Below are 26754 nucleotides of genomic sequence, written 5' to 3' on the forward strand. Positions count from 1 at the left end.
AATTCCTTCCTGACTCCACATACGGCAATCAGACTAGTTCCCTGGATCAACACCCTGTCATAAAATCTAATATACATAACTGGTAATATTATATTTTTCAAGAAAGGCGTCCAGGCTCTGCTTAATTGTTAGTAGTTAATCACTCATTACAACATCATGCGGCAGAGAGTTCCATAGTCTCACTGCTCGTACAGTAAAGAATCCTCGTCTGTAATTATGATTAAACTTTCTTTCCTCAAGACGTAGCAGATGCCCCCGTGTTCCAGTCGCAGGCCTAGGTGTAAAGAGATCTTTGGAAACGTCTCTGTACTGTCCCCTCATATGTTTATACATTGTGATTACTTCCCCCCCTAAGCCATTGTTGTTCCAAACTAAATAACCCCAAGTTTAATAACCTGTCTTGGTGTTGCAGCCCACCCATTCCTCTAATAATCTTGGTCGCTCTTCTATCTACCTGTAAGATTATGCTATTTATATCCTTCTATACTTTTGCTATCAAGAAAAGCATCCATTCCTCTCTTAAATTCATTCATTGAGTTGGCCATCACCACTTCCTCAGGAAGAGAGTTCCAGAGCCTCACTGCTCTTACCGTGAAGAACGCTCTTCTATGTTGATGTAGGAATTTTCTTTCCTCCAATCGAAGAGAATGCCCCCTTGTTCTTGTCATAGTCCTTGGTACAAACAGATCATGGGAGAGATCTCTATATGGCCCTCTGATATATTTGTACATGTTTATTAGGTCTCCCCTAAGTCTTCTCTTTTCTAGAGTAAATAGACCTAATTTTGATAACCTTTCCGTGTATTGTAATGCACCCACTCCATTTATTATTTTAGTAGCCCGCCTCTGAACCCTTTCAAGTTCAGTAATGTCTTTCTTGAGCACCGGCGCCCAAAATTGCACACAATACTCCAAGTGTGGTCTGACGAGTGATTTGTACAGAGGGAGAATGATGTTTTCATCTCATGCCCCCAGACCTCTTCTAATGCATCCCATCACCCTATTTGCTTTGGTGGCTGCTGCCTGACACTGGGCACTCCAATTTAGCTTCTTATTGACTAAGATGCCTAAGTCTTTTTCCATGTCTGATTTCCCCAGCAGTTTCCCATTTAGTAAGTATTCGTAGCATCTGTTTCTCCTTCCCATGTGCATAACCTTACACTTATCTGTGTTAAACCTCATTTGCCATTTTTCAGCCCAATTCTCCAATTTACTCAAATCCATCTGTAGTTGCAAACTGTCCTCCTTTGTGTTAACTACCTTACATAGTTTTGTATCATCTGCAAATACTAATATTTTACTCTGTAAACCATCCACCAGATCATTAATAAATATATTAAATAGTAGGGGGCCCAATACAGACCCCTGTGGCACCCCACTAGTAACCCTGGCCCAATCTGAGTATGCGCCATTAATAACCACTCTATGTTTTCTACCACTAAGCCAGCTACCTACCCATCTACACACATTTTCCCCGAGCCCAAGCTTTCTCATTTTACTTAGCAGTCTTTTATGTGGGACAGTGTCAAATGCTTTACCGAAGTCGAGATAAATGACATCCAATGATTCTCCTCGGTCCATGTGAGAGCTTACATCCTCATAGAAGCTGATCAGGTTAGTTTGACAGGAGCGATCCTTTATAAATCCATGTTGATATGGAGTTAAACAATTATTAACATTGAGACATTCCATAATAGTATCCCTTAACAACCCTTCAAACATTTTACCCACAACAGATGTTAAGCTTACCGGCCTATAGTTTCCAGGTTCCCTTTTACACCCTTTTTTGAATATTGGTACCACATTTGCTAGCCGCCTGTGACTGTGGAGCAGATCGTCAAACTATCCAGCACATCGTTGAGGAGTGCCCCCTGAGATCCTACCATGGTGACAAGAAGGATTTCTATATTGTAAATGATAACGCTATTGCATATATAGAAAATGTTGATATTCAAATTTGATTTTTATCCTTTTGATATTTTTCAATCACTGTCTATTGTCTGGTGTTTATTTTTATATGATGGTAAGATATACGTTCATACGATTAAATAAATTAAAATAAATGCTAGCCGCCAATCCAGTGGAACAGACCCAGTTTCTATAGCGTCCTTAAATATAAGGAATAGAGGCCTGTCTAATTTGATCACTCTGACCCCTCTACTATACACCATAATACACCTGGATTGAATTTATTACTTTCCCCATGGTGAAGAGAGGTAGAAAACCCTCACTGGCACCATCCCCAGCCCCAAGAGAGACCCAGAGCACAAGCTCGCAGGAGAGCATCCAGACATTTTTTAAAGCAGGGAACACCCATCCTAAAGCTGTGGATCACAAAATGGCGGCTGCAGCCCAATCTAACATCCCAGCAACTGCACAGAGGGAAGAACAAAATATGGGGAAGTTCTTGCCTATTGAAACCAAGATCACATCAGCAGACCCTTCACCCCGGTCCCCCTGGCTATCCCAACTACAGCACCCCAGGGACACCTGTCGCTTGTGTTTGAAGAGTTTAAAGATCTCAGATCCCAAATTATGAATTTTCCAACTAAAGCAGACATGGAGGGCTACATAGGGAGACTCGAGAATCTTTATAAAGCTGAAATACAGGCCCTGAATACTTCTGTGGCGCAGATGTCAGATCAGGTCACCCGACTGGAAGCAACTTCGACTTCATTGGCGGTGGAGCAGAAGACACAGGGTGAGACCCTCACTCTTCACTCAAAATAATTGGACTTCCTCTTCGGTACAGTTGAAGACTTGGAGAACCGTAACCGCCGCAATAATATTAGGATCCGAGGACTTCCAGAGGCAACTCCTGCAGCGGAATTATTCTCTACCCTTAAAGGAATTTTCAATTCACTGCTCGGAAGGGAGCCCACAGAGGAGCTGCTGATTGATAGAGCCCATCGAGCTCTAAGGCCTCATAACCAGGAATCTGACAACCCTAGAGATGTCATTTGCCAAATCCACTGCTTTACAGTAAAGGAAGAAATAATGAGACAAGCAAGGATCAAGAGTCCATTTGATTTCGACGTAGCCCGCCTAATGTTTCTTGCAGACCTGTTTAGAACCACACTTGCTAAACGACGAGCCCTGAGACCGGTTCTAGAGGCATTGAAAGAGAGAAATATTCCCTACTCTTGGGGGTTTCCGTTTCAACTGCAGGTCAGAGATCAAAGAGGTATGGTGACCTTGAAAGATCCAAGTAGCTTATCAGAGTTCTTAGAGCGCCTTAATCTACCGCCAATACCAAATCTGGACTGGCCATCATTCCCATTGGCACCTCCTGAGAGGCCTACTACCCGCAGAAGAGCAGCACAGCATCAGTCGCGGCCAAGAAACGAAGAATCATCGATGATCCGCTGGTCTACACGTTCATCTGAACTGTGAATATGGGTTTCCTTTAAATTTGGAATATTAGGTTGTATGAGCTTCATTTGCTGGGCGGGAAGGCGGGGGTGACCTGGACCGTCCCAATAGGTAAGCGGAGGGGCTGGAAATTTCTCCCCCCCTCCCTTTTTTTTTTTTTTCCCTCTCCTCCTGGTGGCCCCTCTGACCCTCCCCTCTCCTTTGAGGGTTGGGGGTTGGAGGAGGGCATATGGTGGGGGATGAGGGTTGGGATGCATCTAGGGTCACCCGGCGTTTCCCTTTATGAAAACTAAAGTGTTGGGATTGTTTTATCCCCAAGATACTTACTTAACTAGTTGGACTTCCTGACAGGATATTTCGTTAACGACATAAAATATTGGTCTCAGAGAGGGGATAGGTTATGAGTCACTACGGGTCCTTTTCTGTGTGTTTATACAGTACGTTATGTGATATTGTAGGTGATCCCCTGTGGGTGTTTGTTCTGGTTATTGAAAGACACCCCCCACTTACTACACTTGTTTCAACAAGTAGTGGATCATCTGCCCCACGCAAGTGGGTTGGATTCTTCATAAAACTTCTCCTTGACATAGTGATAAGGAGTTTGCCTATTCTCGTTATAGGCTTGCTATTCTAGTCTTTTTTTGTGGTACCTTTCTTTTTCAGCTTTTTCTTATCATACCTCTTGTGCGTACCTCTCTCTACTTCCCAGTGTCCTCTCCCTATCCTACCGAACAGGTCCCTTCCATGAGGAGGAATAAAAAATCAACATGTCAGCAATTAAGGTGGCCTCGCTCAATGTTAAGGGTTTCAATACCCCTCAGAAACGTGCAGAAATATTATATGGCATGCACATGATGTGGGTACAGGTGTTATTTGTTCAGGAAACACATTTTAAAAGCCAATACTTTCCAGAGGTCAAAAACAAATACTTTACGCAGTGGTACCATAGCTCCAAACCTGACTCCAGATCTAAAGGGGTGAGCATAGGGGTGCATTAGAATTTGCAACAAAATGTGCTAGGTATAGACCTGGATGAACAGGGACGGTTTATGTTTTTAAAAATGTCACTGGAGGGTTAGACTTATACTTTTGCTAACTTATATCTCCCGAACAAAGAACAGGTTAAGTCTTGCCGGAGATATCTGCGTCGACTGGAAAGCTTTTTGGAAGGATTCTTAATATTAGGAGGAGACTTCAACTTGGTCATGGATAAGGAGATGGATTCTTCCTCTGGTAAGTCAGCAATTCCTCCCTCGCAACTATCCGCTTTGAAATCCCACTTGACCCGGTTACAAGTAGTTGACATTTGGCGAGTCCTTCACCCGAAGGAGAGAGATTACACTTACTATTCACCCCTCCATAACACATATAGCAGAATTGATAATTTCCTCATCTCTCATCATCTTCTCGGATGGAACCCAACCACTTCCATTGGCACCATGACCTGGTCGGATCATGCCCCAATCTTTATGTCTTTCCAACCACCCGGTCATGTTGCCAAGGCCTGGAACTGGCGCCTGAATACCAATCTTTTACAAAATGAACCCATGGTAACTGCAATTAAACAAACGATTGAGGAGTTCTTACTTATCCATGAGCATGATGAAACTTCACGTCCTACCCAGTGGGAAGCCCTGAAATGTGTGATAAGAGGTATTTTCATAAGAGAAGGAACCAGGCTAAAAAAAGAAAGATCTGCACATATATCCAAGCTTCTGGATCAGATTAAGGAGCTTGAAGGGTTACATAAACGCAATCCAACGAATGATGTTTTGGCTACATTGAGTAAAATTAGGGAAGATCTGAAGCAACTCATTGACCAAAGATATATTTCAGCCCGGGAAAAAATGCAGGGCTTTTTCTATGAGTTTGCAGACAAATGCGGGGGACCCATGGCAAGACACTTACATCCAAGAGCACCTAACACCTACATCCCAAAGATTAGAAACACTGGAGGGAATGAAGTTCATGAATCGGGTAAAATAGCTCAGGCATTTAAAGAATATTATGAATCTCTTTACAATATCAAAGGTAAATATGCAGATATGTCTCCGGCACGACAGCAGTTGAAAATTAATCTATATATTCACAAAACAGCGTTACCTCAGCTATCGTAGTAGACTAGTGACGAATTGGACCAACCGATAACATTAGAAGAGGTAAATGAGGCATTCTCATTGGCTCCACTGAACAAATGCCCAGGCCCAGATGGGTTCTCGGCCAAATTTTATAAACTTCTGTCCCCGACCTTGGCACCCTTCCTGGTTAAAGTGTTTAATGAAGTCTCTTCAACTTGTACGTTCCCCAAACAAATATTAGAAGCACACATATCCCTTATTCTTAAAACGGGGAAGGATCCAAACTTATGCCCCAGCTATAGACCTATTTCTTTAATTAACCTGGATATAAAATTGTTTTCCAAAATTATAGCATTAAGATTAGCTACTCATTTGCAATACTTGATTCACAAAGACCAAGTAGGTTTTATTCCAACAAGAGAGGCCAGAGACAATACTATAAAAACCCTTTTGCTTATGTCTCATGTTAAATCTAAACAAACACCTTCATGCATTTTATCCATTGATGCTGAAAAAGCATTTGACCGTGTGAGTTGGTCTTTTCTACAGAGCGCCCTGAAGCAGATTAATATTGGCCCGAAGCTGCTTGATAAAATAATGGCTCTATATCAGAACCCATCAGCAAGGGTTAGATGTAATGGGATGCACTCGAGCCCCTTTGGGATCGCAAATGGGACCAGACAGGGATGCCCCTTGTCCCCATTACTGTACGCTATAGTGATGGAGCATTTGGCGGTAGCCTTGAGAAAAAATCATGACATTGGGGGTATCTATGTCGGTCAGAAGAGCTATAAGTTGTCACTATACGTAGATGACTTATTATTGTATGTCACAACTCCAAGAGTGCCTATGCCAGTGATCCTGAGGGAGTTCGACATGTACAGTGACGTGAGCAATTTTAAAGTTAACGAAATCTGAAATTTTAAATATGAATTTACCATCCTCGGAACAGATTGCTCTACAAAAAGTGTTTCCTTTTAAGTGGTACAAAGGGGCAAAATTATCGTGGTTCGGGAAGATTAATGCCATTAAGATGGATATCCTCCCGAAGCTGCTTTATATTTTCCAGGCGGTCCCAATAAAAATACCAAACAATTTTTTTAAGCAACTCAATACAGTATGTTCCAGTTTTGTCTGGGGGCAAAAGAGACCACGATTGGCCCGTAGATTTTTATTTAGACCTAAAAGTAAAGGGGGGACGGGTCTCCCGGACTTTCAAGGCTATCACAGAGCGGCAGTATTGATAAGGATTGTAAACTGCTTCCATGGGAAAGCTGGAAAGGAGTGGGTCTCCCTTGAGAAAGATATGTCACCTGTCTCTTTAACCTCACTACCTTGGATCTCTAAAAAAACCCGTCAAAATAGCTCACTTACTGTTTCTTTAACTCGGGATGTGATAAAGATTTGGGATACCGTGAACAAAAACCAGACCTTGTATGTACCAGGGCCCATGACACCATTATTCGACAATCCTGACTTTCCCCCAGGGATGAATGTGAACAAATTTTTAGTGTGGCCATCGACCCATGGTGTTAGACTGGGTCAAGTTGTGTCAGCTTCCCAACCCTTTCCTACCATCTCTAACTTAAGAGATAACTTCCCGGACCAACCAGTACCTTGGTTTGTATACCTCCAATTACAGTCATTTGTGGCTGCCCTTCATATGAGGGGGCTGACAAGTGCCAAATTAACCCAATTTGACTCTTTTTTTTTTTTTTGTTCCAGGACACTACTCCTAAACACACCATATCTCAGATGTATTCAACTCTTACTCAACACCAGAATGATGATGAGCCTTGGTTTAAAAAAGAATGGGAAAGGGAACTGGGAGAGGTAATACCAAGGAATCAGTGGGAGAGAGCCTTCTTTTGTGCACACAAACTCCCGATGGCATGTAAAGCACAGGAACAAAACTATAAAATAATTACTAGATGGTACAAATGCCCAGAAACTTTACACAAAATCTACCCTTCCATTTCGGAAGTGTGTTGGAGATGCCCCGGGCAGTATGCTGCATATCTGGTGGGAGTGTCAGCCAATACAGCAATTGTGGTCCAAGATTCTGGAGGTCTATGTTCAGGTTACGGGAGTGAAGGTTCACAAAACCCCCCAGTTAAGCTTGTTATCTATGATCCCAGGCTCAGTTAAGACAATTAAGCAAGGTCTTTTAAAACATTGCGTTACTGCAGCTCACGCTATTATCCCCAGAAAATGGAGATCATCTGTTGCCCCCACTCTGAAGGATTGGGTGACAGAAATGGACGCCTTGAGTAGAATGGAATGGCTCACTTCCTACAATCAATTGTACATGGATAGATATTATTTGGTTTGGCAAAGCTGGATTATGTTCCGAGATTCACCTGATCTCCAGAGGTGGATCTAGATTTACCTACCATAAAGAGGTTGGTCACCTTAGAATAGTCTAAATGACATAATACGAGGTACATAAGCTCTCCTATCCCCCCCAAGCCCTCCCTTAATCTGTCATTGTTTGTCTGTATGTTCCCCTGTCGTTGTCGTCTTTCTCTTAGTCTCTTTTCTTTCTTTGATTTTCTTTCCATTTTTCTCTTAATCTTGTTTTCCTTTTTTTTTCTCTCTATGATATGGTCTTGATGTTTAAGGACTCTGCTATGGGTTTATTAATATAGCATAAGGATTGTGTTTTACACGTGTTGTACTTGATGGATTATCACAGGCTCAATATCCTTTTGGGTATGATATGCAATGAGACTATTTACAATTGTTCTTTGATACATGTGTTGATTCACATTCTGATGTAACTTGCATTTCAATTTTCAATAAAAATTTGTTTAACAAAAAAAAAGTTCAGTTACCAAGACTTTCGAGACGTCATAGTCATGGGATCAGTTTGCAGCCAATGAAGTAATATAGCATTCACACGTGATTGGGTCACATGGCTATGACATTATTGAAGGTCCTTCAGCAGTCCAATGTTGGTTACCAGGAGAGGATACAGGGGTAACAGAGAGACTTCCTGTGAAACAGTTAAGAATCGGTGGTTTAAGAAGATAGTTCCTTAACCCCTTAACGACCGCGGGCCGTAAAATTACGTCCTAGCGGTCATAACGTTACTGCCCGCGGTCTGCCGGCGGCAGCATGCCGCGATCGGCACACATCTCAGCTGATTTTCACAGCTAAGATGTGTGCCTGCTAGGCATGAGCAGAATCGTGCCGTTTAACCCTTTAAATGGCGCTGTCAATATGTGACAGCGCCATTATAAGCGCGATCGCGGTAAACTTTTACTTACCGCCCGATACCGGAAGTCACGTGACGTGATCACGTGACTTCCGTTAGTTGTCATGGTAGCACAGGGTCATGTGATGACTCCTGTACTACTCATGAATTGGCACAGCAAAAGAGAAAGAGAGCGTATCTGCTGTTTACAGCTGTATAGCTGTGATCAGCAGATAGTGCAGAGCGATCGGATTGCTGATCGCAATAGCCCCCTAGGGGAACTAGTAAAATAAAAAAAAAAAGTTACAAAAAAAGTTTTAAAAAATTAAAAAAAAACTAAAAAACCTAAAAGTTCAAATCATCCCCCATTGAAAATTAAAGGGTTAAAAAAATAAAAAATATACACACATTTGGTATTGCCACGTTCAGAAATGCCCGATCTATCAAAATATAAAATCAATTAATCTGATCAGTATACGGCGTAGCGGCAAAAAAATTCCAAACGCCAAAACGATGTTTTTTTTGTCGCCACAACTATTGCGCAAAATGCTATAAGAGGCGATCAAAACGTAGCATCTGCGCAAAAATGGTACCGTTAAAAACGTCAGCTTGAGACGCAAAAAATAAGCAGTCACTGAGCCATAGATCCCGAAAAATGAGAACGCTATGGGTCACGGAATATGGCGTAAAACGTGCGCCACTTTTTTCGGTCAAACTTCCGATTTTTTTTAACCCCTTATATAAAAGTAAACCTATACATGTTTGGTGTCTACGAACTCGCACTGACCTGAGGCATCACACCCACACATCAGTTTTACCATATAGTGAACACAGTGAATACAATATCTCAAAAACAATAGTGCTATCGCACTTTTTTTGCAATTGTTCTGCATTTGGAATTTTTTTTGCCGTTTTCCAGTATGCTATATGGTAAAACTGATGGTTTCATTTAAAAGTAAAGCTCGTTCCACAAAAAATGAGCCCTCACATGACCATATTGACTGAAAAATAAAAAAGTTACGTCTCTCAGAAAAAGAATGGCGAAAAAAAAAACCTGAAAGCGAAAAATCTGCCGGTCGTGAAGGGGTTAATACAGACGACTGATATCACAACCGTAGCACGGATATCTAGCTCCAATCTCTATACTCCATTCATGGGCATCAGGACCTGGCAGCACCAACAGATCATCCCCCTTCCACGTCACAGCACCAACTACATCCAAACGTGTCTCCTTGCTTTTCTACTTCTTTTGAGATCATCCCCCTGGATGAGGAGAGGTTATCACATTCCACTTCCTTAAACATTTGTTTCATGTAACTCAAAGTATTAAAAAATGGGCAGTCGCTAGCCTGTCTACAGGATTGAAGCTCTCTATAGAGGGGAATATTAGACTCACAACCCCCCACCAGAAGCAGGACAATGAATCCTACTGCAGGCCTGATTACATTAGATTTCATGGAGGCTAACAAGGGTAACCACATTTACAACCCCTTTCCCCTTCAAATTGTGTACCTTAAACTGACTAGGAAGCAATCTCTAATAAAACACAACGGGATCGACATTACCAGCACTCTGCGCTGTCAAAAGTCCACATCCCTTAGAGTTGTGGGCTTTGCTGTACGTCCAATAGACATTAATCTGATAATAGTCTAACAGACAACATCTGAGGCTTTAAACTTAAAGTGGTCAAATTGAGTAATGACAATTCACAATTAGAAACTATGAAAGTTTAGAATGTAAATTTTACAAAAAATGAGGCTTGGCTAATAAAAGGATAATTGTCATGCGATGTTCGGCTTTGCACATACCTGAAAGGCATGGCGTCGTTAGACACTATTCACACCACAGAGTCTGACAAGCAACCTATGGCTTCAGAATTGTTCATGCCAGAGCCAAGCGTCGGCTGGTTCAGGTTCACTGATCTCCATCTCTGCAGTAGTTAATTCCTGCAGACTTGTGAGCAGGTTCTAGAGCTCAGGTTGCTAATTGCCACGTGCAGCTGTCTCCTCCCTATTCAAAGCACGGCTCTCTTCCAGTATGTGCCGATGGTAGCTTCAGCATGTGCTCCAGCGATCACAGTCTTGGTGGTTATCCTGTTAATGGTGATCCGTGTTGCGCTTTTGAGTGGTGTGAGCTTTCCCCTGTTATGCGTTACTTCCTCCCTTTTTTTCATTGTTCCCTGGTATACATATTGTCTGTCCTGTGTGTTTTGAGTGCTGTGTGTACGAGTTTCTGTTCTCCCTTGTCCGTGTCATTTTGTCTGTGTTTTCCAGCCCGCCCCAAGGTTGTGGGAGAGGGGGAGTAAGATCAGGGCTTGGAAAGGAGTTAAGGTCACGCTGGGGTCTCGGACCTGGCTACCATCAATCCTACCTCCAAGATAAGGGACAGCACAGGGTCTCAGGTCGGAGGGGCAGCCTAGGGGCCCCTGTCCTGTCATTGCATACCCCATAACAGTAAGTGCATGTAAATGCAATGTTAGAAGTGATTGTACAACGGAGATCAGTGGGTGAGGCTATGAAAGACAACCATGTTTAAGCCATATATTCGACACATACAGTGCACTGATTAATGTACTAGAGAGAAGACCTAACACTGATATTTGTAAAGTCTAACATACTGGATGATCATCAGAGAAGGGAACACCTGCAGATCTCCAGAAATAGTCACAGAGGAATTGCTCTTAATGCAACAGATAACTGGTCACACAAAAAGAAAATTAGAGCCACAAACAGAAACTGTTGCGTTCATATCATAGACCTGTGGACCTCTGCACTCAGACAGTGATACAAGGATGTGTGAAAATGACCTTATTGTGAATTATAATCGTACAGTAAAAGGTTGGTGCATCGACTCCAGAGCAACAAGTAATATTACGAGTAATTGTAGCTTTTTTACAGAACTCGGCCTAAATAAAAAGGAAGCATTCTTTCTTGTTCACGGAAGTAAAGTAAATGCAGAATGTACTGGATATTGAGTACGAATGTGACCCAGTAAAAGTGGACCAAATTTAGCCATGTATGTTCCCAATCCAGAAGGAGGACTTTGTCGTACAATGTATGACAACTGAAGGACTCATAATACCTAGGTGACAAGTGTGCTATCCTCGATGGATACCAGATGAAAGTTAGTGTCCAAGCAGATAATATTAACAAATGAGACTCTGCTCACATGAACACAATGACTGTATAGACGCATGGGTCACAGACATCAAGGAACCAGAAAAGAGGAACCTGAAAAATGATCCAAAAGTTAATATGATGACATAGAGAGAGAACTGACAGTGATTATGGTACTTTCGGGCTAATGATGTCACGCTATTACACGTGGGGGGCGTGTTCAGATCAACAGATGTTTGACGCACAACAAAACACACAACAACACCACAAACAAGTGGAATACCAGGAACACAATAACAATGGTAGCCCTGGCACACCCAATGAGAGGGTAGATGAGACACCTCCTGCCGATACTTACCGCTGTACCCTTCGCCTCTAGCCAAACCCTATACAGGCTCCACAGCTGTGTCCGAGCAGGAACCCTAAGCCCTGGCAAGACCCTTCAATAGTCCGGGCTAGGAGTGGCAAGATGAGACTCATTAGACCCACCGCTGCATTAATACAACAAGACAGTAGGTGAGACAAGCAATGGAATAACAACCAAACTGGGGAAGATACGACTTCAGAACAAAGCCACAGCAGCTCCTTCCACCAAGGCAGCCAGAAAACAAATGGTTTTGTGTAATCAGCAAAGATTGCTGGGAATCCTTGTTACTTAAACACAATGGGGTGTGGCTATAGAACTGCTGCAGCTGAGCTGTGCTGCTGGAAAGCTGCTAGCAGCTAAACTGACTTTTTCAGCACCAAGAGAAACGAAACAAGATTTAAAGGTAGAGTCCTAGATAGAGATGGATGGTTGCCTACAGTCCTAAAGCTGTCACTAGTGTCTAAAAATAGGGAGATGACTGTGACAAATGGCTGAGGTCGGCACAAGCCATAACACTGGAAATGACCAGATATACAGTAGTTGAACATAGATACAAATCCAAGGCATTGAACAAGAGAAAGCAAAGGTAAACTCGTGTGTTTCTAATCCAAGGCAAGCACAGTCGGTGTATAAATTATTTTGCAAATTTTATTTTTCTCTTTTCTTCTTAAATGGTCGATTTCTGTTAGTAAGTATGATGTTCAAATCATCAGCCATTCAAATATAACCATCTTACATGGGGCACGGTTGAAGAGGGAACGTGGAGAGGAGATATCTAATTTACTAAAAGAGATAAATCACTTGGAGAGCTCTCATAAAAAATCCCCTGATGAGTCCCTGAGAAAAACCCTGTTGGCCAGGCGGGAATCCCTACGTTCTATACTGACCCACAAAGAAAGGCAATATTTACCAAGTGCCATCGCTTCTATTATGAACACGGCAATAAAAGTGGCAAAGCACTAGCAAGAGCACTGAGAGCCCAACGGTCCAATAAGTACGTACCAACTATAGTACATCAGTCAGGGCAACATACTCAGACACTTTCGGGCATAGCGGATGCCTTTAAACATTATTACGAGGCACTTTACTCAATAGATAAGGGTATGGAGGAGACACGAGGGGATGAATTTAAAGACCGAATAAAAAAATATATTAAGGAATCGGGCATACCAGCGTTGTCAGGTGACGAGGCAGATGCCATGGCAGATGCCTCTTCTCAGAAGTGGAGCTCTTCATGGCAATTAAGAACACTAAACCAGGGAAGGCCCCGGGTCCCGATGGTCTTACACTCCCCTATTACAGACTATTTCTGAAGTCCCTGTTTCCACACCTTATCAGGTGCCTGAACTCTATCCCTGGAGGGTCAAGACTGCCAGTAGACTCTTTGAGAGCCCACATTTCGGTCATACATAAAATAGGTAAAGACCCTGCCCTCTGTTCCAATTACAGGCTGATATCGCTTCTCAACGTAGATATCAAACTATTTGCGAAAATGATAGCATCTAGATTGGCTCCTTTTTTACAATCACTCATTCACCCTGATCAGGCAGGCTTCGTGGGTGGTAGAGAAGCTAGAGATAACACAACTAAAGGCCACGTCTCACTAAGCAACATCGCTGCTGAGGCACGACTTTTGTGACGCAACAGCGATGTTGCTAGCGATGTTGCTGTGTGTGACATCCAGCAACAACCTGGCCCCTGCTGTGAAGTCGCTGGTTGTTGCTGAATGTCCTGGACCATTTTTTAGTTGTTGCTCTCCCGCTGTGAAGCACACATCGCTGTGTGTGACAGCGAGAGAGCAACAACTGAATGTGCAGGGAGCCGGCTTCTGCGGACGCTGGTAACCAATGTAAATATTGGGTAACCAAGAAGCCCTTTCCTTGGTTACCCGATATTTACCTTCGTTAGCAGCGTCCGCCGCTCTCACGCTGTCAGTGCCGGCTCCCTGCTCCCTGCACACATAGCCAGACTACACATCGGGTAATTAACCCGATGTGTACTCTGGCTAGGAGTGCAGGGAGCCAGCGCTAAGCGGTGTGCGCTGGTAACCAAGGTAAATATCGGGTTGGTTACCCGATATTTACCTTAGTTACCAAGCGCAGCATCGCTTCCACGCGTCGCTGCTGGCTGGGGGCTGGTCATTGGTTGCTGGTGAGATCTGCCTGTTTGACAGCTCACCAGCAACCCGTGTAGCGACGCTCCAGCGATCCCTGCCAGGTCAGGTTGCTGGTGGGATCGCTGGAGCATCGCTTAGTGTGACGGTACCTTAAGGCTCTAAACCTTATTTACAGAACAAAGCTGAAATCTCTACCCCTGATGCTGCTTGCTACTGACGCAGAGAAGGCGTTCGACAGGGTGAATTGGACATTTATGTTCGAGACACTCTGTCGAATTGGCCTTAGACCTAACATGCTCGCCTGGATCTCAGCTTTATATTCAAAACCGTCGACCAAGGTGAAAGTGAATGGATTCCTCTCCTCTGATTTTTCTATATTTAACGGAACAAGGGAGGGGTGCCCACTCTACCCCTTGATTTTCATACTATCGATATAACCATTCCTCTGGAAGATCAGGAATAACACTAACATACAAGGCAAAAGCAGCACAGGGTAGGGTACAAAGTATTAAAATTTAACCTTTAATAGTTCCTATTAAAAAGGGAAGCAGGTATAACCTTCCTCCACATCTGTTATCTATAAAACCAAAACATACAATTCCCCTTCAGCATGTACAGGGGTAACAACAGGCCCAGGACAACACCTGTGCAGATAACAAGGGTAGGTAAACTGACCCGTGTCACAAGGGACACTGGGATAGTCCAACCCTTTTTGGGCCCGGACCATACGGTATCAGACAGAGGTCCAGGAACCCTGGAAAAAATAGAGGGGGATGGAACGATCTCACCACATCGGACGCCGACCCAGCCTCTATCAAGAAGATCCTCTAGTCCTCCCGGGCGTCCCAGTGGTCCTTTTATAATGGACTAAACACCTGGTCCCCTTAAGGAGAGAGAGGTCCTGATGTCCTTATTCTCCCAACGCGTTTCATATACCAGAATAATCGTCAGGGGAGTGTCAAGAGTCAGTCCCTATATCAGCAGGACAGGACAGGACATGCTGCAAAATAAACATACATTTCATCAGATACCTATAACCATAGATAGACTTCCCATTAAGACAATAGGAGAACGGAGTATAGGCAGGGTCTTACCGGACGGCAAACAGCGGGGCTCCTATATGCTGCGCGCCGCTGCAATGCGTCCGCCATCTTTTTAAACTCTGCCAGACTGCCCACGTGTGGCGCCGCGTCAGTGTCGACCCTCCCACACTTCCGGGTCGCACTGTGAAGCGCAGGCCTGGACCGCAAACGTCACATCCGGTGACGTGGCCGGCGCATGCGCAGAACACGCTGTCAAAGGAACGGCAGCGCGCATCATCCACAGCGTCACGCCCCCTCACAACGAAACAATACAGTTCATTGGGCGGGCAGAGAAGTAGCATCGGCACATCAGTTGTGTCAATAGCTACATGGCTCATACGGCCACAGGGTGAGGAGGCCATGACGCATCCTACACCCCCTACCAGATGTATGGCTAGAGAACCGGCTCACAGGCTAAATCACAGTATCTCTATAGGCAAAAATGGCAAAGAAAAGGTATACACATAGAGAACGTATCCTTTTGTATCATAAGGAGGTGGAGGAGGGATTACTTGAAAAAACGGTCTGATGGAACCTGTACTAGAGAAGGTCTCCTACGGCAGGGCATAGTCGGATCAGAGTAATGAAAAGTGAAATACATCCACTACCTACACCTCCACCACTCACTCTATCTAAGAAAAGCGAGCCCTACCTATCTGCGGAGGTTGGCACCCTAGAAGATACGGTGAGAGGCGCCCCCGCTCGTCCGACGACTGGCCCTCCTGTCTAGTTCTCAACCTGCTCTCACAAAAAGGGTGCAAAGGACAGGACTTCATTGAGGCCCGATGGAGTAACTGTTTTCAACCTGAAGATCCACTCGGCCTCCCGCCGAAGGATCCTCTTGTCCCAGTTCCCTCCTCGTTTCGGGGGAAAAACCATGTCAATACCCTGAAAAGAAATCCACCCAGGGTCGCCATTATGTGTTGTATTGACATGCTTTGCCAGGGGGGTATCATTCTTCAACCTGAGATCCCTCAGGTGCTCACCCACCCTCCTTCTTAGCTCCCTCTTAGTTTTGCCTACATATTCAAGACCGCAGCGGCACGTCACCTTATATATAACACCTTTGGTGCGACAGTTAATGAAATGTCTGATCTCATACTCTCTCCCTGTGACGTTACTTGAGAATTTCTTTCCTGGTTTTAATGCGTTACAAGCCACACAGCCACTGCAACGGTAGCAACCTTTAGTGTTACTCCTGAGCCATCCGCTACTAGACTCCCTGTTGTCAGTAAAGTGGCTATGTACCAGTCGGTCTTGTAAGGACCTAGCCCTCCTGTAGGTAATACATGGTCTGTCAGAGACATAGGTCCCGATGTCCTCGTCCATCATTAGTATAGGCCAATGTTTTTCAAGCACCCTCCTCACCTCCTTAGCCCCGTTATTAAAAGTAGTGATGAATCTGATCACTTCATTGGTTTTAGCATAATCCTTCTCTTTTGTTGGTGGGTATAGTAATTTAGCTCTCTCAGTTCGATTGGTCACCTTCCGAGCCTCATTGATGACCCTAAGTGGGTAACCCCTTTCTAGAAAACGGGCTTCAAGGTCGTCAGACTGTACGGTACAGCTATCCTCATTGGAGCAATTTCTCCTGATCCTGGTATTCGATTGGTCACCTTCCGAGCCTCATTGATGACCCTAAGTGGGTAACCCCTTTCTAGAAAACGGGCTTCAAGGTCGTCAGACTGTACGGTACAGCTATCCTCATTGGAGCAATTTCTCCTGATCTCTAGTACAGGTTCCATCAGACCGTTTTTTCAAGTAATCCCTCCTCCACCTCCTTATGATACAAAAGGATACGTTCTCTATGTGTATACCTTTTCTTTGCCATTTTTGCCTATAGAGATACTGTGATTTAGCCTGTGAGCCGGTTCTCTAGCCATACATCTGGTAGGGGGTGTAGGATGCGTCATGGCCTCCTCACCCTGTGGCCGTATGAGCCATGTAGCTATTGACACAACTGATGTGCCGATGCTACTTCTCTGCCCGCCCAATGAACTGTATTGTTTCGTTGTGAGGGGGCGTGACGCTGTGGATGATGCGCGCTGCCGTTCCTTTGACAGCGTGTTCTGCGCATGCGCCGGCCACGTCACCGGATGTGACGTTTGCGGTCCAGGCCTGCGCTTCACAGTGCGACCCGGAAGTGTGGGAGGGTCGACACTGACGCGGCGCCACACGTGGGCAATCTGGCAGAGTTTAAAAAGATGGCGGACGCATTGCAGCGGCGCGCAGCATATAGGAGCCCCGCTGTTTGCCGTCCGGTAAGACCCTGCCTATACTCAGTTCTCCTATTGTCTTAATGGGAAGTCTATCTATGGTTATAGGTATCTGATGAAATGTATGGTTATTTTGCAGCATGTCCTGTCCTGTCCTGCTGATATAGGGACTGACTCTTGACACTCCCCTGACGATTATTCTGGTATATGAAACGCGTTGGGAGAATAAGGACATCAGGACCTCTCTCTCCTTAAGGGGACCAGGTGTTTAGTCCATTATAAAAGGACCACTGGGACGCCCGGGAGGACTAGAGGATCTTCTTGATAGAGGCTGGGTCGGCGTCCGATGTGGTGAGATCGTTCCATCCCCCTCTATTTTTTCCAGGGTTCCTGGACCTCTGTCTGATACCGTATGGTCCGGGCCCAAAAAGGGTTGGACTATCCCAGTGTCCCTTGTGACACGGGTCAGTTTACCTACCCTTGTTATCTGCACAGGTGTTGTCCTGGGCCTGTTGTTACCCCTGTACATGCTGAAGGGGAATTGTATGTTTTGGTTTTATAGATAACAGATGTGGAGGAAGGTTATACCTGCTTCCCTTTTTAATAGGAACTATTAAAGGTTAAATTTTAATACTTTGTACCCTACCCTGTGCTGCTTTTGCCGTAATTTACTAGTGAGGTACATTACCAGTAGCTGAGATATATAACATACAAGGCCCCATGATTAAAGGTGCACCATACAAAATTGCAGCTTATGCAGATGATTTATTGTTTTTTGTCAGTAACCCCTTATCTACTCTACCAGCTCTCATGACTGAATTTGAATTGTACGGGAAGCTATCCAAATTTAAAATTAACCTAGCGAAATCGGAGGCATTAAACATTAATTCAGCTCACACTGCCTTGGTACCATTGAAGAGGTCTTACAAATTTCACTGGCGAACTCGTCGATCAAGTACCTAGGCACTGTGCTCCCAAGGGACACCTGCCAGACCTTCTCCCTAAATTTTCCTAAGATATTACAGGAAGTCCAAAATGATTGCTCGAGGTGGAGGAAGAACACTTTCACATGGTTTGGGAGGATTTCAATTTTTAAATTGAACATCCTTCCCAGGATATTATATATCCTTCAAGCCCTCACAATTATGGTCCCTTTAAAAGCCTCACATGAATCCAAACTAAATTCATCTGGGGAGTCAAACCACCACGAATTAGCAGAAAGATCCTACACCACTCCAAGCCGGCTGGAGGGACCGCACTTCCTAATTTCAAATCATATTACTTAGCTACTCATCTTTCCAGAAATCTGGACTGGTGTAGAAACTGTGAGATGAAGGCCTGGGTAGACGTGGAACGGGATTTCACAGATGTACATTTACCGGGCATTCTATGGGTGGGTTCAGAGTAAAACATCTGAGAGATCACCCCACAATCGGGGATACTTTGGCATGTTGCAATAATTCATCATTAGATCACACATACTCCCCCAATCATCCTCATTGTTTCCAGTTCTGGGAAATCCGCTTTTTCCTTCGGGGGTGGAAGACTGTATTTTCCGGTCAATTATGAGAGAGGGCTATCACAGAGTGCTGCACTTCGATAGTGGAAACGCCTGGCCAACAAAGGAGCAACTTATGAGCTCCCAAACTCCCCGTGCCCTCGATGTATGGAGAGCCAACCAATTGACACATTGCTTCAAATCCTTTCCTCCTAAATCCCATTTTTCTAACTCTATGATACCTTTTCAAAAGGAATGTATAAGCACGGGTCCCATTAGACATACCCTTTTTATGGCATATAATCTTATTAACACACCCACTGGGAACACTAAAACCAAATTTCAATCACAATGGAAGGATGATCTTCAAATCCAGTTTTCTGAGGCCAAATGGGAAAAGATATGTTCTCTGACCCATCGATCCTCTATCTCGTCCCGTGATCAGGAAGCGAGTTTTAAGTTGCTCACCAGATGGTACAGCGTTCCTACTAGACTGCACTCAATCTTCCCAGAAGTGAGCCCACTCTGTTGGAGATGTGATGAGGAGGAGGGTAGTCTGATGCATATTTTCTGGTCATGTAGGCGCCTTGCCCCGTTTTGGGAGAATGTACAAACAGTTATACATAAAGTTACTAGCTTGACCACCGCTCTGGATCCGGTCCTTGTCCTTTTACATCATTGTGACATCTCAACGAAAAATAACAAGAATTCCTTACTACGACACTTAATCACGGCAGCCAGAGCTTGCATACCTCGCTTGTGGAAAAAAGATAACCCTCCTACAATGGCTATTGGCTATGTGGTTCGTCAGGATAAAGGAGACGATGTTGCTCGAAGCCCTCACTTCCATAATTCACAACTCTCAAGACCAGTTCGTTAGAACTTGGTATAACTGGACAGAGTTTAAGGGATCTGATGATTACATTTCACTGTTGGATTTGCACTGTCAGTGTCTGGAACCACACACTCCCAACCTACTCCTCCATCCTGACAAATTCACCTAACCTTTTTGACCCCAACCCTCCCACCTTTTTCTTCTCTGACTTTCTTTTCTCTCTTTTTGTTTCTTGTTCATGTTTCACTCAGTATCTTCTATTCTACCAACTCACACTTGAGTTACGTTACGGCCCTGGTTTTGTTCGCTCCTCCAAGGTGGCCTCGTTATATAGTATAAAAAGGTATTATGTTGATCCTCCGACAGTAGTCGGTTACAGCTCTCATCGCTGTTTATACAGTCTTGAGTTTTGTATCTCCCCATATTTTAGGATTTGATCTGCTAACAATTCTTCGATACAATGCTTGTGTTCTGACATTGTGCTTTATGCTGTACAATACGGTGTTTCCTGTGTTATTAATAATGTTAATAAAAGTTAAATTTAAAAATGAAAAAAAAATAACCATCTTATCAGGTTAAGCTACATGTATCATAGGTTCCCATCTTCGATCCATTGAACTTGTGAGTTTTTGGATCGTTTCTGCTTGAATTTCTGTGCAGCATGTGAGAATCGCCTCTCCGAGCTGCTCTTTTGATGAGAACTTACCTTGGATTTTATTCTGTATAGTGGAGAATAAAAGGCTATTCCTACTAAATAGAAAAATAAACTGGAAACAGTATGCACTACTTGCTAAACAGCCATAGCTTTTCCTTACAGGACCGTAATGTTTCCGCCCAGTCCTTTTTCTCTGTGACATAGAGCATGTAGTCATAAGGGAGTATTTGAGTAACATATTGATCTAGCATTATTATTTTTCCTCTCTGTCTTGGTTAATTGATAATTGAATTTCACAAAAATTTGAATAGAAAGGTAGTATTTTTAAAAAAAACATTAAAATTCTTTCTTGGCAGATAACTGTACCAGAAACTCAGATTTTAAAGAAGACCTTGGTATCACACTCGATACTTATGAAGAGCACGCAATTATTCCAAATATATCTTCAGTCCTTCAAAGCAAAGATTTATCATCTGATACTTTTCAACGTGTTTCATCTTCTTACTCATTGTGTGTTGAACATCAAATAGCTAATACAAGGTTGCAGCCATTTTTATGTTCAGAATATGGAAACTGTTTTATGCAAACATCTGATCTTCTTATACATAAGAGAATTCACACGGAGAAAAAGCCATTTTCATGTTCAGAATGTGGGAAAAGTTTTATAAAGAAGTCAAATCTCGTTGTACATCAGAAAATTCACACAGGGGAGAAGCCTTATTCTTGTTCACAATGTGGTAAATGTTTTACAAGGAAATCCCAACTTGTTGTACATGAGAGAAAGCACTCAGGAGATAAGCCATTTTCATGTTCGGAATGTGAGATTAGTTTTAAGAACAAATCAAATCTTGTTGTACATCAGAGAATTCATACAGGGGATAAGCCATATTCCTGTTTAGAATGTGGAAAATGTTTTACGAGGAAATCGCAGCTTGTTGTACATGAGACTAAGCACTCAGGAGAAAAGCCATTTTCATGTTCAGAATGTGGGAAATGTTATAGCATTAAATCAAAACTAGTTAGACATCAGAGAAGCCACACCAGGGAGAAGCCATTTTCATGTCAAGAATGTGGGAAATATTATTCCCATAAATCAACTCTTGTTGTGCATCTAAGAACTCACACAGGGGAGAAGCCATTTTGATGTTGAGAGTTCTGTTGTTAAATTGTACAAGAAATGTTGCATATGAGTTACAATCAAAGTTGGGTCACACATCATAAAGAGAAAGGAAAAGCAAACTAGAACACTAATGATTATTAGGAAAGCTTTGAAACTATCAGCAAATAGAATCCAAATAACTTATACATATTTCACCATGTATATATAGTCATGATAATGTTGGCACCCAGTGCCCTGCTGGAGGGCCCGTGACCTATGATACAAGCCCAGCTTTCTGCCACTGCACTACATTGCCACACAAAATCCTATTGTAATTTTTAGATTTCATGATGCCTTGCACACAGTCAAGACACCGAGTGCCAAAGGCAGCAAAACAACCCCAAAACATCTTTGAGCCTCCACCATATTTGACTGTAGGTCCTGTGTTCTTTTCTTTGTAGGCCCCATTCTATTTTCAGAAAACAGTAGAATAATGTCCTTTACCAAAAAGCTCTATCTTGGTTTCATAAGATTCTTTCCCAGAAGGATTTTGCTTACTTGCTTACATTTTAGAAAACGTCAGTCTTGCTTTTTTATGTCTCTGTGTCCTGCATAGCGTTTCATTTCATTCAAATATCAAGATATAGTTTTCATTGACACTGCTGCCCCATGAACCTGAAAGATGGCTTGAAGTTTTTTGGAACTTTATTGTGGCTGCCTATCCACAATTCTGACTCTCCTGCATTGCAACCTTTCATCAATTTTTCTCTACTTCCCCATGCAGGGAGATCAGCTACAGTGCCACGAGTTGTAAACGTATTATGTTGAGCAGCGTGATCAAAGGAACATCAAGATCTCTGGAGATGGACTTGTAACCTTGAGAGTGTTGATATTTCTCAACAATTTTGGTTCTCAAGTCCTCAGACAGTTCTCTTCTACTCTTTCTGTTTTCCATGCTTAGCGTAGCACACACAGACAGAAAATGAAAAGACAAAGTCAGCTTCTCCCTTTTTTATCTGGTTTTAGGTATGATTTCATATTGACCACACCTGTTACTCGTCACAGGTGGGTTGGAACAACCATCACATGCTTAAAACAAAGTTGTTTACTCACAATTTTAGAAAGGTGCCAACAATTTTGTCCAGCTCATTTATATGATTTTGTATGAAATTATGTCCAATTTGACTTTTTTTCTCTCTTTTTCTGTGTTGTTCCAATACACAAAAAGGAAATAAATGTAACATAACATATGTAATCTCAATGATTTTCTGGAAAAAAATACTTCATTTTCTGGAACAATTTCAAGGGTGCCAACACTTTTGGCCTTGAGTGTAAAATACTTTACATTTATATGTATAAATGTATAAATGCCTATAAGATGATATAACTGCATCTTATAGGCATTTGCTTTTCATATTCTTCTGTTTGTATCTATTTTTGCCCAGATGTCGTAGGGGTTGACCGCTATTTTACTATTTTAGTTCCAATCATGTGAACTAACTGCTAGATATTACTGATAGGCGAACCCACACGGGTTCAGCAGATTCAGCCAGACTTTTAAAAAAAAAAAAAAAGTCTACTTCAAGGCCAGACTTGAACCTGAACATCTGCCCAGATGTCGAACCCTGTATAAGTCTATGGGAATCCAAACATTGTGGTAGAAAGGGCTGGAAAGCTGCAAAGCAGGACAGTTATACTTACCGAGTCTCCCAGGCGACGGTCACACTGCTTTCAGGTCCGCTCATTAACTCTCATGCATATTCACTGCTTGCCCCGCCAACCATCAGTTCCGTTGTCTGTGATTGCTTGCAGACAGACTATGCCCCCACCCTTTATGACAGTGTCTGTGATTGGTTGGAATCACACATGCTGTCTGCGTCCTCTTATAGTGGTGTAAAAATAAATAATATGGCATAGGGTCCCCCCATATTGTGATACCGAACGCAGATAAAAGCATATGGCTACAGGCTGTAGCCCTCAGCCGTGTGCTTGTATTGGCTGTGTATCAAAGTAAGTGAGACACTGTGGATTTTTTTTTTTAAATTAAATTATTTAAATAAATAATTAAAACCAGCGTGCGATTCCCCCCAATTTTGATACCCAGCCATGACAAAGCCAACAGCTGAGGGCTAGTATTCTCAGGCTGGGGAGGCCCATGGTTATTTGGGACCCCTCAGGCTAAAAATATCAGCCCAAAGCGCAGAATTGTTGCATTCATTAGATGCGACAATTCCGGCACTTTTCCACCGCTCATCCCGATGCCCAGGTGCGGTTTCAATTGGAGTAATATAAGGGGTTAATGACAGCTCACAGCTTCAGATGCTGCACATCTTGTATCTTCAGCCTTGGTGGTCATTCAACTGGCCCACGATGACCAATCCACTTTCCAGGACACTGTTCATGTAGGAATGCTCGGACCTGACACTCATAACGTGATGCAGCACCACCACATTATTAGTAATCCTACGCCATTTTTAAATGTATTTATTTGTACACCACTATAGGGAAGCATAGGTAAGAATGGTGGACCTCGGGGAGATCAACATCCAACACCGCGGCGACACCATCACGTGTTTCTCAACGCAGTGACACTAGAACAAGGCCCCCTGGGAAAATATATATACTATAGGGAAGCAGACCGCGTCTGTGAGTCCAACCAATCACAGACGCTGTCACACAGGGTGAGTTTGGAGTCTGACTGCAACCAATCACAGGTGCCGGAACTGACGGTGGGCGGGGGAAGCAGTGAATATGTTTGACAGTTAATGAGCGGGAAGTGTAGAAGAGACCTGGAATCAGATTTCGATCAAAACATGCTTGAATCTGATAAAGAGCCCGGAAGGATTCGGGCAGTGCTGAAAGCCAAAGGTGGATTTACAAAATATAACAAAATAATACAAATTTTAATTTTTAGGAGCGCAACATTAACAATGCAGTGACATGACAAGAATCTGCATAACTAATCATATGCTAAATAGTTGCAAGTCAAATTTATGTATGAGATAGCCAAGATGATTGTCTATAAAATGAAGGTCGTCTCATGCTCAAAGCTGTAGCAGATGGTGAGATCTGGAGCCTGAAAGTCAAAAGTTCAAAACATTGTTACCCTTTTGCTCATCGGAGTAAGATGTTAACGGTGCGTTTGGATTAACCAACTACTTTTGGAGGCAGATTTTGGCTGAATAAAACAGCTAGTGTCTACTGGCAATAAAGCAGCTTTAGTTTTTGAGTTTAGAAGGAGTAGTGAACAATGTATAAATTAACCAGAATTATATTAACTGCAGGGAAAACACGGGAAGAGGTGCACGTCAATTAATTGGGTACATCTAATCGCTGGTGTTTGTCTCTTCAGAAGGGTTTGTCTAGTTAGGAACTGTCACTATTCAGCTTTCCCCAAGTTCCAATCTTTTCCTGAAACAGATACAAGTAACTGTGCCTGAAAAACCTTTGTTCCAGGGAAAATTGTCCTGCATTGTGATCGTCAACATTCTCCTCACCTCTACTTTTGCAAACTCCCAGAAAGGAGTGCCTTGTTAGACATGTGAGCAGATTCCGCCCACATTTACGACAGTTGTCAAGCAAGGTAGCAGTACACTTGATTTTCATGACAAATATGAGCACCTGCTTCTCCATAAGCTGAGAGGCACTAGGTATTTAAGGCACACTCCCCTTATGGGAAGTGCCTGGGCAACATGGTCTATACGTTGTGTTAGAGAAGCCATTTTGTCTTGTTCAGCCATTTTGTCAGCTCTTATAAAACCGTATATGATATCATATATGATATCATATATGAGGAAGGTCTGTGGATGCAGGGCGGTAAGCTTCCTTTGCCATAAGCTCTCTTCTCATTGATGGTCCAGGTAACCCATAGATTAATAAGGAATTCTCTGTGAAAAACAGATATTAGTGTGTGTCTTAAGAGACAAGGTATGGGTGACACCAGGCTTTAGTCCAGATTCACCCAGACTTGTAAGACACATGCCCAAAATAATGTAAGAAGAAAAACTGTAGAATCTCATAGAAATATACCCTGCATTGGCTCTTCCCGTTTCAGAGACTGCAGATAGATTATAGCAATATACCATGAGCAGTTTTTATGCAAGTTTGTCCGTGTTCAGTAAATTTCTTTTCATATTTGGTCAGAGGCAATCCAGTGCAGAAAATGGTATGTTATTGCTAAAAAGCACATGATGGAAATAGTATGTAGAAAATATTTACAAAAATAAAGGTGGAAACTGGCAAGTTATAGACAAAGGGGTACTTTGCACGTTGCGACATCGCTACTGCGATATCGTCTGGGTCAAATCGAAAGTGCCGCACATCCGGCGCCTGTAACGACGTCGCAACGTGTAAAGCCTAGAAGCACCGATAAACGATCGCAAAAGCGTCGAAAATTAGTGATTTGTGTAGTGTTGGTCATTTCCATAATTTCGCTGCAGCGACAGGTACGATGTTGTTCCTCGTTCCTGCGGCAGCACACATCACTGTGTATGAAGCCGCAGGAGCGAGGAACATTTCCTTACTTGCGTTCCGCCTGCACTGAGATAGGAAAGAGGTGGGCGGGATGATTACATCCCGCTCATCTCCGCCCCTCCGCTTCTATTGGCCGCCTGCCGTGTGACGTCGCTGTGACGCCGCACGACCCGCCCCCTTAGGAAGGAGGTGGGTCGCCGTCCAGAGCGACGTCGCAGGGCAGGTAAGTGCGTGTGAAGCTGCCGTAGCGATAATGTTCTCTACGGCAGCTATCACAAGATATCGCATCTGCGATGGGGGCAGGGACTATCGCGCTCGGCATCGCTACAATCGGCAAAGTACCCCTAAGTGCATATATTTTTGTTTCTTTTCTAATAAACAGATTCTTCAGATTTAGTAGGATACAGTAATCAGACGTGCAATTTTTTTTAATATAAATTATTGAATAAATATGTAATAAACAAGTGGTTTCAGTTTCATTCCAGATCCTTCCAATTTGGAAGGCACACACCCTCTAAAGCCTGGGGGACTGGGTAACAATCCGGAAACGTGAGGAAAAGCTTGGATCCACATCAAGTCCAACTTAGTACACCAACCTCAGTAAAAGGCCATGCATCCTACTGCAAGAAGTTCTACAAAGACTGAGAGAATG

At 43.2% G+C, this 26754-nt stretch overlaps 1 protein-coding gene across 1 annotated transcript in view; it reads left to right on the forward strand.

Moving 5' to 3' along the window:
• Window positions 1–26754, forward strand: part of LOC142312402 (uncharacterized) — a 155621-nt gene that overhangs the window by 70590 nt on the left and 58277 nt on the right. Inside the window, exons 6-7 of the mRNA XM_075351345.1 lie at window positions 4488–4604; window positions 20887–21555. Of these exons, the coding sequence (XP_075207460.1) occupies window positions 4488–4604; window positions 20887–21555 (786 nt within the window). The remainder of the gene's footprint in view (window positions 1–4487; window positions 4605–20886; window positions 21556–26754) is intronic.

This window comes from Anomaloglossus baeobatrachus, chromosome 5, assembly GCF_048569485.1.
Source record: "Anomaloglossus baeobatrachus isolate aAnoBae1 chromosome 5, aAnoBae1.hap1, whole genome shotgun sequence".
Lineage (NCBI taxonomy): Eukaryota > Metazoa > Chordata > Amphibia > Anura > Aromobatidae > Anomaloglossus > Anomaloglossus baeobatrachus.